At 33.0% G+C, this 12,957-nt stretch overlaps 1 protein-coding gene across 1 annotated transcript; it reads right to left on the reverse strand.

The window, feature by feature from the left end:
* Nucleotides 1-9,181: 9,181 nt before the first annotated feature.
* Nucleotides 9,182-9,847, reverse strand: LOC140442491 (uncharacterized). Its single transcript, XM_072533559.1, has one exon. It carries the CDS (start codon nt 9,845-9,847, stop codon nt 9,182-9,184), a length of 666 nt encoding a protein of 221 aa, XP_072389660.1.
* Nucleotides 9,848-12,957: the final 3,110 nt, after the last annotated feature.

Below are 12,957 nucleotides of genomic sequence, written 5' to 3' on the forward strand. Positions count from 1 at the left end.
ATATGCTCGTATATGTCTTCGATGTTGCCGTATCTGAATTCTATTAATTTTTGGTCTAGACGTTGTTTGTATAATTCTCTTATTGATTGTTCTTGGAGTAGTTCTCTATTGTATTGTTTTTCTCTTAAAGTATTCAACGGTTCTTCTGTAGAGGGGGTCTTGTTATGTTTCCAATTAATGCCCATTTTTGCTGTCAGTAACAGTTTTTTGCGTCAGTTTGCTGCCCTAGTAACATACCATCTTTATTTCTGCAAAACATTGTACTTTTATTTTGTGTCAGCCGTGACTTTTTTACTCCTTGATAAAAATATCTGACTCCTTTTTGAACATAGTTGTCTTCTATTTGGTTTCCCGTTTTTTAAGGAGTTATTTTATGTACATCTTTATGATCAAATTACGTACTTAAGGTTATGTTCCATTAAAAATTCTGTTAGTTTTTTTCCCATTATCATTACTTTATGTAGACTTTAACCATCTGTTATATTCATATAAATATCTTCTCTTCCTACTTCCGCATTCATATCTCCCACGATTATTTTTATGTCGTATTTTGGTACTTTTCCAATTAGCTCACCAAGTTGTTCATAGAACTCATTTTTATTTCTATGTCTTTCTCTTCTGAAGGAGCATGAGCGTTAATTGTGCTGATTTTTCTATATTTCCCGCGCAATCTTAAATACCACAGTCCATCTGATATTGCTTGTTACTACTCGGCTTGACTACTCTTACACCATAAAACCCATCCCCAGCTATCTATTTGGCCTGCCTGCTCTAAAAAGAGTACTGCTTCCAGCTTTCACGATCTCACTTCCCAGCTGCTTGCTTTCTTGTAAGGCTATTATTTCGATTCTATATTTCTCACCTATTTCATCTAAATCTCTTAATGCTTCTTCCTCGAAGTCCTTCTTACATTCCATGTTCCCACTTTCAATCTATTTTCCATTTGTTTATTTCCTTTCTTGCTATCTTCTTTACCTTCCTTCAAAATCATCGTCCTTATCGTAGCCATATCCTTACCATTTTTTCCTTTGTCGCTTACTATGTATTTATTACTTTTTTGACGTTTGTGCAGTTTCCCCTTTTTTATTTCGTATAGCTTTTCCTTCTCTACGTCCCATCTCCATTCCCTACTATCTACTGTTATTTTTTTATATCTTATTCATGCCATTTGTCCTTTTCCTCTTTCTTCTTTCGCCACTTTGCTTATTTGTTTCTGTATTTCTTTTTTTATTGTTAGGTCATTGTTTCATTGTTGTGTCATGTAAATGCGGTCTTTTCGATTTTTTTAACTTGTTCTTATTTTTCAATATCACTGTTTTTTCTATCATTGTTTCTGTTTCTATAACGCAGAGATTGTCCCCAATCCTTGTGGCATTCATTAATTTCACTTTTAGTTGCAGTTTTATGGCTATAAAATTTTCCATTCCTCATGTTTTTCTCGTGATCGTGATCTCTTTGTTTTTTGCTTCTTCTAAAGCTCAAATCTTGTTCTCCAATCTTCCGTTTATTTTCTTCGTCGGTTTCTACCTAGTACGTCGCACTATTATCTAAGGATGTTTAGGAAAGCTATCGATAATTCAAAAACATCTGGTTGATTGAACGATTATTTCGGAAAATGATAGAACTGTCCAAATAAATTTAACAGTATACTGAGCTCAAAAACTAGTTTCTTTACAAACATTACATACTTCATACTTTATAAATGTAGAAACTCCTCAATAATAAGTAGTGATAAGATAACTACATAATTCTCGAATATCACTATTGTTCCATACAAAATTATTAAAATCTGTTTACCATATACGACTGAAGTAAACATCTGTAACACCCTCTATTTATAGAGCTAATATCGAACAAAACCAAAAATATTTAGGAACAGTAATCAATCATATCATGTCTCTTAAAAAACAATCTTGAGGTAGATTTTCGCCGTACCTTTTAGTTATCGTTAGCTCTGCTATTCACACTTTGAATGAGCAAAACCTTTCTTAAAAAGTACAAAATTCATCTGCACTTGCGATTTCTAAGGAATAGGTATTCTCTAGGTCCTTCACAATATGACTTGCGTAAAAATTTTTGAAAGAATATTTGACACACGCTGCACACAAAACGTGGAAAGATTAAAAAAAATAGTTGTTTAATAATGGGGTAGTTTAGGGATATTTCATAGAATGATTATTGATTGATTGTAGGTTTTATGTCCTTTATATATTTTCAATTCTTTGTAGACTTCATTTAAGTGACGTTTCAAACTTTTATCAGGCGCGTTTTTCTTTTTATTTTAATAATTTATCAAGTGTGTCTTTACAAATGACTGTGTTATAAATTGATATACTTGCGTCATTCGTTGTCCAGCTGGTTCCTAAAAAAACTGATACGACTCTTTTTGTAGAAAATTGAATAGTGTATTTTGAAGGATAAATACTTATTATTTACATACTGTCACTGTCACTGCCAAATCTTAAAATTTGTCAAATATTTTTTTCTGTTCAACCTCAAAAAATGGCTCCACATGCTAGCAAAGAACTAAAAGCAAGAATTGTAACGAAATTAGAAGATGGTTGGTCACTATCTGCCGTAGCGAACCATTTTAACGTAAACAGAACAACAGTTTTTAATATTAATAAAAAATGGAGAGTACCGCTCATGAAGATCGTACGCTTTTGGAGAGATTAGAAGAGAATCCTTTTGAAGATGCAAAAACTGCAAGAATTATGTCACAGTTTACGGGAAGAACGACAACAACTTGGCGCAGCATTAAAGCATCGCATATTAGGTAGGTACCGAACTGCAGCAAAAAAAATAAGCTCTTATAGACCAGATAATAATAGATTAAATCCTCTATATGTTGATAGCTATCGAGCAGCTGGTCATTTTAGCGCCAATGTATGGGGATGGATTTCATCTAGAGGAATGGGAATGGTATGGCGTATTGATGGCAGGTTTGTTGGGCAGACTTATCTGAATATTCTAGAAAACATCATATTTCCCAGTGTAGAACAGTTGTATCCAGAAAATAATTGTATCTTCCAACAAGATAATTGTCCTGTTCACACTGCAAATATAATAAACCAGTGGCTCCAGAATAACAACATCGAAACCTTACCATGGCCCAGCTACAGTCCAGATTTAAACCCAATCTAGAATATGTGGGGGGTTATTATAAAACGGTTGTATCGGCGTAATTTTATACCTCAGAATGCTGAAGAGCTGTGGCACGGTATACATGTTTGGGAAGAACTCTCTAAAGACGAAAATTTCATAGTTCCTTTCACGCAGATGGACCGAAGACTACAAGCTGTTATCAATGCTGATGGAGATATTACAAAATATTAATTTTATTTTTACCTAATTAAATTTAGTATAGTTTTGGTCTTCCAGACCAAAAAACTGAGATTCAGCTTATGTTAAAATGTTTTATTGCCTCTGATAGTGCCCAGCTATCTTTTAATTTGGTTACAGTTCTTAATTTAATATATTGTTGAGTTAAGTCGTTTGTTTTATTCCGTAATAATAAAAATAATAACAACAACCCTATTTTATGTAAAAACTATCATTTATATTTTATGAATTAACATATGTAATCAATTGTTTGTTTGTTTAATTTATTATTTGTCTGTCATAATAAATATAATATAATGTCAGACCAATCAAATACAATGCTCAAAATGATCAAATCTTACTAGGAGTAGTATAAATTTTTTTAAGAAACCGGTACTTACAACAGCTTTTTTATTATTTGCAGTGGCGGATTCAAGGGGGGGGGGGGGCACGGAGGTCATGACCACCCCCAAAACAAAATTAAATATTAATCAAATAATCCTAAAAAAAAAATAATTTCAAACCCATCAGCCCTATAAGCAGGAATCAAGAGTTGAAATATTTCAAACTCATTTATTGTAGGGGTAAGTGTAGAATTATACGGAAGCCTTTTTAAATTGCTTTTTAAAAAAATCAACAATTCTGATTACAGTAATACCTCGATTAACAACCTGACTTCTGCGAATTCAGAGTTACGCGATTTTCAAATTTTGACAATTCGTCACTTGAGTGCCAGAGAATCGTTCGATTATCGACGAGATAGAATTACCACCCACACATTATTGCTCATTCAATGTACATGACATGACTTTTCGCACGAAATCAGCACATTTTTTTTTATTAGGTATTTCTTATCTTCAGTTTTGTCTACGAATTAGTTGTTTGTAATTTGGATATGTATTATAATTGAGACTGTGTGCTACATTTTATAATTTATCTATAATAAATATCAAAGTGAATATTGTTGTTGCATTAGCTTTGTCTGATACGTTAGTGAATACAAATAAAGGATCTGGTGGCTGCTGTCCAAGGTATTTGTGAAACTGTGAAACAGTAGTTTGTCTTAGTGATGTTTTAGATACAACTGTATCACTTAGTCGTCTTCTTCAGTGACCAAAATTAGATTTTAAATAGGCTACTGAGGCCATAGAGGACACTTAATGCATTCTTCAAAATAAAAGATCAAATGCTGAATCTGTTTTTAGCAAACTTTACTGTGAAGTAAACAAATAGCTGAACAACTAAACATTGAATTGAAGATGCCTCGTATAGTTTCTCGTCAAAACCAATCTGCTAACTCTTGCGAAGAATAGGTATTTCCGAAGATCTATTTATTTACCCCTTTTAGACAATATCTTAACTTCCACCTTCCAGTATATTATTGGACCAACTACTTACTGCATATCCCACAGTAGAACAAGAGTTTGCACTGTAGATTCAAAAGTGGAAAAGAGTCAAAACAACAGAGCGTTCTACGCTTAAGCGTCCAAAGACTTGGTTTAGAAATATAACTTCTGTTCTATTTCTAACTGTTGGCAACTGTTCTAACTGGTTTAGCACTCATTAATGTGCATCCTAAAATTTCTCTAGATGTTGATGCAATCATAGAGCGATTTGCTAAATCGGATAGGCGAAAAGAATACATTTTTATAAAATTATATAATATTTACTTTTCTTATAGTATTTTTAATCAGTGAACTTTTATTTACCACTCGTTGCCGGCTGTTGCTGACGATTCGTACACTTATAGCCTAATATACCTAATTATAAAAATAACTATTCCTTAATTATAATATGTTTTTTGTTGAATAAATTAATTTAAATAAAATGCTGTTTATACTTATTCTTAAGGTTTCTTCTTCATTACGGAAGGGTGGCTATAGCTACAGCAAATTGCTCTCTATCTTGAGCTGTTCTTAGTATCGAATGTGTGTCCATGCCTATCCAGTCTATTACATTCTTCAGCCAGGAGCATTTTTTTCTTCCTGTACCTCTTTTTCCTTCTACTTTCCCTTCCATTATGAGTCGTAATAAGTTATATTTTTCTTCTCTGTGAATATGTCCTAGATAACTCGTTTTTCTATTATTTACAATATTTAGGAGTTCTCTCAGTCTTCATTCTTCTCAGCACCTCGATATTTCTTCTAGCATTTCTTAGCATTCTTAGCATTCTTCGAAAAACACACATTTCAAAGACTTCTATACGCCTCATACTTGTAATTCCGAGAGCCCATGTTTCCACTCCATATAGCAATAAGGAATAAACGCAAAAGAATCTGCCTGTTCCAAACATTAGTACTACGCTTTTTATTATCGTAGGCAACTATCATTTTACATGTCCAACATACATAAACTTTCAGACTCATAATCTTTGTTTATACCTATGCAGAAATCTATGGCAAGAAAGGAGAAGATGAGGTTTATTCTTTGCTTTGATATTTTATTTTTAATCACCTTGGCTTGCAAGTAAAAGAGGTTAAACTTTTCTGCGATTCCTGCGCAGGTCAGAACAAAAATTACGCCGTTTTCCGTATGCTACACTATATTGTACACTATACTAAGAGAATTGATAACATACCTCCGTAAATAAGAGACTTGATAATGTTTTTTCCAATCAGAGGTAACTCGTACCTGAGTGTGACAGGAACATGGGCTTAATCAATAAAAAATCTGGGTTGCAACTTCTTCCAAGTAAAACGAAATTATTGAAAACTCCAGATCCAAACCAACACAACTTAGAGTTATTTCTTGCGAGAAAAAGGAAATATTGTATTTTTTCCTTTGTATACAAAAACTTGTCCTTTCAAAACACGACCTGTACTCGAATGATGTTACATCGTCAGACTGTTAATGGCCTAAATGAAGAAAGTATTGTTACTAAGCCTAAGAGGAAACAAATTGCACTACCATAAGGCTGTTTTCACCTGCCAGAGCTAGCATATTATGGACTTTTACCTTTAAATAAAGCAAAATACGACGATAGGTATTCAGCATTTGAAACAATTTTGCTCTGTAAATACTCAAGCATATTTTCACGCACTGCCACATGCTTAAAGCTTTTCATTGTATCCATTACTAACATCTTCTACTGTATTTGTAGCTTTGTGTAATCAACAGGAGCAGATCTGTATGATATTACTTTTAAAAATATAGACTACTAAATCTATATTTTTAGTTTCATTTTATCACGTTAGTGGACCCTCATCCACTTAGCCTGAGATTTCATGACATCAAAAGATAAATAAATTTATATTTATAGTAATTTTTGTAAATTGATAACCCAAAAACCGAAATAAAGTGCCTATTCTGTTAATTATTTTTATATCTAGTTTTAAAACTTAAAACCTATTTTCTCAAAACTTGTTTTTTGTACCCTCATCCTTTTAACCCTGAGCTCTTCATCTGACTTACCTACTACTACTAGGTTTTAGTTATAATGAGGCTTTTAAAATATTTTTTAGATTAAGACAAATCTTATTTTTGACTTTTGAAAGTACTCACTGGAATAATTCCTAAAAGTCGTTTTAAAAGCTTTATCTTATTAATAAATTAAGTAAATTGATAGTCATTAGAAACACTGATTGTCAATGTAGACAAAGTGTGTAAATACATTTTCAAAAAAAAATTAATAGTTACCCACTATTTATGTCTGTGCTTACTCTCAAACTCTGTTAATATTTCTATAGTGAGCTTATAGCCCAAGCAAGGTACCTAACCACCTACTATTTGTAATTTTTTTCTTTAAAAACTTTTTTATGTTCCAAAATCACCTTTTTTCCGAAAACGATTTCTTCTATTCAAACCGATAAATGACCATCGATAACAGTCTTTTTTTAGAAAAAGATCTATGAAGAAACCAATAATTTTTAAAGTACAAAAAGGTCGCTCGTGACTCTATACCAGCCAATAAATAAAATATCAGTGACAATCCGTGATTCTGGCTCTTTGTATAAGGCATGTGTGTTCGGCAGCCAGGTGCACTCTATTTGCCGCGTGCATGGACACTGGTCTTTCTTTATTTTGCCACCGTTTTTTTTTCGTCGTTTTTGCCTGAAACGACCCCATTTTGTATTTGCAGTACTGATTGATTATTTTCACTATTAAGGATTAAGAGGAGTAACGGAAGAATGTAGGTATTTTATGGTTTTCGTCTAGGGATTGATAACACTCATGACTTTTGTGTATTCACTAGAAACTTTGTTTTAGGGCATAGAGCATAATAAAATGCTATAGCGAAAACAAAAAAATTTAAATCAACAATTATTGCTTCTTGAATGTTCTTTACACTGAGTGGAAACCAGTTATGAAATAAAATTATTTTTGTTCCTGTTTTAAAAAATAATATAAATCGCTAAGACCCGTCGACTTTTATAAGTATAACTGTACAGGGTACAATAAAATAGCTTGTGTCATTATTTTAGAAAATTATAAAAATTCTGGGACACATCAACTTTTAAATTCAAATGTGCGCTTTTCAAACATGAATTATAAATTTAAGTGTACAGGATGATTAATGTAAGTCTAGCATAGGCCATCATCTTCATTTTTAATGAAACACCCTGTATATTTTTATGTTTTTTTAGAAGCTACTTAATAACCTCATCTCAAAAAAGTATATTATGTAGGGTCTACTATAAATAATACAAGGTGAAATTTGAAATTATGTATAATTTTCAACAAGACATTAAATAGGTAGGGGAGAGTGGTCAATAGTGAGACGGTTTTTAGTCATTCGAGATTTTTTCACAACTTTTTCTATAACAAAAATATATTAAAAAAACAAATAATCCTGTAAATTGGCCTTTATTTTACAAAAATACACAACAAAAATAGATTTGAACTTGAAAACATAAGGCTAAAAAAAATTCCTTTTGACGTTGCAAAGTTTCCCACTGTGTCCCACAGTGGTCCACACTGAGACACACAGTGGTCCACAACGAGACATCGTTCATTGACGTGTGTGCGCCAAAATTCACTTCGAACTGAACACAATTATTTTGCCTCTTTGTTTTTCCGTATAACACTGGTACAGGTAAAATTATCACTATGTCTTGCGATAAAACACTAGCAACTTCAGGAACATTTGGATAAAAGAACTTGTTCGATTTATTTTTTCTTCTCAGATAATTGATCTCATATTCGAAATCATCCGAAAGATTAGTGAAAATTTTGCCAACAAAATATTTTAATTTTTGCTTGCGAACTTTACAAGAACATAGTCGTCAATGACTGCATTTCTATCCAGTTCTTCGAATCCTGTTATTGGAGTATCAAGGTCGTCATCATATTCAGATGAGCTGTTCAGGGATTCTGCTTGGTCACTTAAAGAACTATTTTCGGATTCGATAAATCGTTTTTTTACTGTCTTAGCTCTAGCTTTGCGTTTTTCGGTGTTCTTTGTTTGAAGTTTAATTTTTTCTGGAGTGTCTGATGGAATGAAACTTTTTCCGCGTTTTCTGTTCTGCACTCGTTTTCTTCTGAGGACTCCAAAACGATTTTGTTGTCATGACGGTTGTTTCAGAATCATGGTCAATAGTAAGTGTTGTTATCATAGTTTTAAGATTCGAAGTAGGATCCTTTTCCCCATGTTTGTCATTTGTACACGAATCTGAAACTAGAGATTCGACAGTACCATTAGAAAATGTTGACTGTTCAGGCCAATCTGTGACGGAACTAGAAAGAAAATCTTCTGCAAAAACATCCCGATCCTAAGGAAAAATACCCGATTTACGGAATCCGGATGTTATTATTATATAATTATCCGGATGATATTAATCGGAGTCATTGAATGCTGAAATGCACTCGTAATACATTCTGGTATATCGTACATGGTCATTGGAACTCCGAAGGGGTGCACGAGTCAAGTGTCGACAGCTCTGTTATAGTGTGCCTTAAATGAAAAATAAACGCTAACACCTAATGGTTGTAGTTTATTACTGCAATGGGACGAAAAGGTTAAAATAGTCACTCCATTGGATTTGGCTAAATCCACACATTCAGTTGAAAGATGATTTTCGTGGTTATCGAACAACAGGAATGTTGGATTTTCGATTGAGGAATTTGTATCGTTTATGAAATAACGGATAACTTCCACAAACAACTCGGTGTTTATACAGCCCGAAGGTGTTGCAAGTCCCAAACTACCAGTTGGCGCATTACAAAGCATAAACGATTTAAAATGAGCCCTAGGAAATATAATAGCTGGTGGAATCGTGTTTCTTGAAGCACTTATGAAATAGCAGGTCGTTACTAAAGACCCTCTTTCGGCACTAGTTACTTGACTCACTTGTTTAACTCCTTTGCAAGCGATAACTTTTTTTGATTTCTGCACAGTTGTCGTGTCAGTTTCATATAGATTGCATATTCTAGAGCCATCGGCAAAGCTTTCGTGCCTTCTCAAGACATTGTGCAATTTATCCAAGAAAATTGACACATTATGTTTATTGAAAGATGTAGCACGCGATAGACTACATCCTTCTGGTTGTCTGATGCTCAAGTTAGGTGATCGTTTTAAAAATCCTCTCATCCATTCTAAGCCGGCAGCTCTATTTTCTGACCAATTATCGGAATCCGAATATTATTTTTTTGAGCCATTTCGTATGCTAAACGGCGACATCCAAGAGTTGTTAAGCCGTAGTTCATTTTCGAGCACATTCCGAGGTATTTATTCTGCCAGTGCAAATTCTTCTTCTTTCGACATAATTTGCTGGCATTCATAGAAAGGTCTCATTTACACTTCGGTTTTAGCGTTATTCTTTTGTTTTTTCACGTATCTGAAATAGAAAGAATATTGTTTATTGAAATAATAAAATCTTTTACGCGAAACCTAATTGATCCTCATTTCCTTTACAATTTACCTTGATAAAGTCTAAAATGACACCCCCTTCAGTTCTGCTGCTTTTCGCAATGAAAGTTCTTCTTTTGTGACTAATTCCACGGCTTCTCTCGTTTGACTATCAGAAAAAGAAGCAATGCTAGTCTTTCTTTTTCTATTCCTTTCTATGATCTAGAAAAAAAAAGAAACAAATAATATGAGTTTGTATTACCTTCCAACTAACGTCCTCGATGGGGTACAGTGAGACACGTCTCAGTCTGTCCCACTAAGGATTGTCTTACTGTACCCCACAGGTACAATTTCACCAAAGTGTGATATTTTTTCTAAATTCGATAAAATAAAAATAATATCGCTACGTAATTACATGCAAAAATACCTAAGCTTTACTTACCATCAATATCAAAGTACTAACTCAATGCACAACCGAATAATATCGGTCGATGTGAGGAACAATGTAATTACTTTCTGGGGAAAAAATCAGACTACCAGCTGACACGCAAAAAAACAAGCGAACTGAAGCTAAGATTTGCTGGTAGACTCTACGTGTTGAGACAAAGCGGTGTTGACATGTCCTTAGAAAATGCATTGTCTCACTGTGGAACATGTCTCACTCTGGACAACTCTCCCCTACATAAAATTTTGAGATTAATAATAATTTATCACACTTTGAATAATGGTATTTTTTTTAAATTAGCTAAATACAGACATCAATTTTGCAAACTAAATATCAATATATTGCGTTTTGTATTTAATTTATTAAAGAAAATTATACATAATTGATATACTATATAATGTGGCCATTTTGTTTAATAAATACAGCTGCATCAGTGGTTTAATTATATTATATTGGCCAACGGTAACTAACGCAGAGGGTGTATTTGGTAATTTTTTCACATTTTTTACTCGTTCTAGTTAGACAATCACATCACTCTACAAAAGACCGTACATTGTACGAATTAAAAGAAATGACCTGAGAGAAATATCTATGGAGATGGACAATACATGACATCACGACGACGATGAAGAGAGAGTTGGAGCCAGAAAAATATGTGCTCTTAATTTTTGATATGTATGAAAATGTAACCTTGCTTAAAAAATATCGACTATGTCATGTTTTGTAACGTGATGGATTATAGTTAATTGGCAAACAAAAAATTGACCTGCCCGAGCTTTACTTCATCTTCTTCTTCTTTCAGTACCCGATTATCGAACGTTGGCGATAGTGTTGCCCAAATGCAAGAACAAGACGAGACTTAGACAGGCTTAGTCTTGGTCTTGCGCCAATACACCTGGTCTTGGTCTTGGTCTTGGTATTGCACTCCCGGTCTTGGTCTTGGTCTTGCAGCAAGAGTCTTGCAAGTCTTGCAGTTACCCAGTAGCCTATTGCTATTTATTAAACTTTACTAGGGAAGTTTGAAGCCACGATCTAAGCGATCCGTGCCTATGCTCTAACTAACAAGCTATCTACCATGCCCCATGAAAGTCAATCAAACATGGTTAAAACACAAAAAAACCAAATTAATGACATAAACTTGACTGTATTTTAAAGAACATTTTCTGTCTAGAAAGGTATTGATGGACCTCCACCATATATGAAATGGAAATCTTAAAAAAGATTGGTACGTGGCAAAAATCCAAATACAGGTATCAAGGGCACATATTCTTTAGGTGATAAGATAACAAACTATAATGCACTTATTAAAGCAACATAAATGTTATTAACAATCTTAGCTCTACTTTTATATAAAAAACTAACTTGAAAAAATAAAGAATAGGTAAGAAAGCAATGATAATCAAAAGAAGTTATTTTAAATTAAGGAGATATCTACTTAATAAATACATTAATTTACCAAAATAAAGTAGTAGGAATATTTTTTTAGAAACCAGAATTTTGGTTTTTCAGGAAGAAATATTTGTAATTCTTTTTTGTGAAAAGATATTAGATGCTTCCTTAAACCTAAAGTGTTTCTGTTTTTTATTTTCATTTTAACCTTTCTATGTAGGCACATTCAAAAGCAATTTGGGATGCATAAATTATTTCGAAAAACTCATCAAATTTGCTTTTAGGTCTTTTATATCTAAGATTCCAACGCTCACTACTATTTTAAAACTATTTGAATCTTTGTCCCCCATGTCAAATTGTAAACTTGTCAAATGAAGTTTAGTTTAGTGTAGTGATGTCGAAAAAGTACCTGGTAAATGTCCGTTACTATTCAATACCCTAAGTATCTAATAACAAACCGAGAATTATATCGTTACTTCGTTATTCTAAATATTTCGGTATTTTGTTTACACAGTAAGCTACATTATCTGTTTTAATAAACTTTTGAATATTATCGCGCTCTTTCAGCAAATTTGGTTTAACCGAATGATCTCATCGCACACTCAGCAGAAACAATGTTTAGTCTTAGGCCGATAAGATTTGTTTAATTAGATTCCTCCTAACTAAATTATAATGGGAAAAAAATTGAATTATTAAGTGGGTGTCCGTAATAATAAGTGTTATATTTTTTATAGCTAAGGTGACATATTTTTAAAAAATTTCGATACGATATTACTGTCGACGTATCAATGCAAGATTATTTTATGATTAGAGGGCGGCTATAAATCTGGACAATTAATTTCAGAGCGTAGAAGTCGTCTGCTGGAAAAGAATGTACAAAATATTTTATTTTTACATATTATCTCTGAGCACGTGTCAAATGTGTTGTTTTTAATGAATATTTTGATTGATGATTTTGATGTATGTTTATGGTATTGTTCGTAATGCGCATAAGTCCAGTTTTTTAAATTTTTATTAC

Source organism: Diabrotica undecimpunctata, chromosome 5 (assembly GCF_040954645.1).
Source record: "Diabrotica undecimpunctata isolate CICGRU chromosome 5, icDiaUnde3, whole genome shotgun sequence".
In the NCBI taxonomy this organism is placed as follows: Eukaryota; Metazoa; Arthropoda; class Insecta; order Coleoptera; family Chrysomelidae; genus Diabrotica; species Diabrotica undecimpunctata.

Excerpts from the sequence above, each read along its gene's own strand:
- LOC140442491 (XM_072533559.1), bottom strand. The coding sequence starts at position 9,847 with ATGAGAGGATTTTTAAAACGATCACCTAACTTGAGCATCAGACAACCA.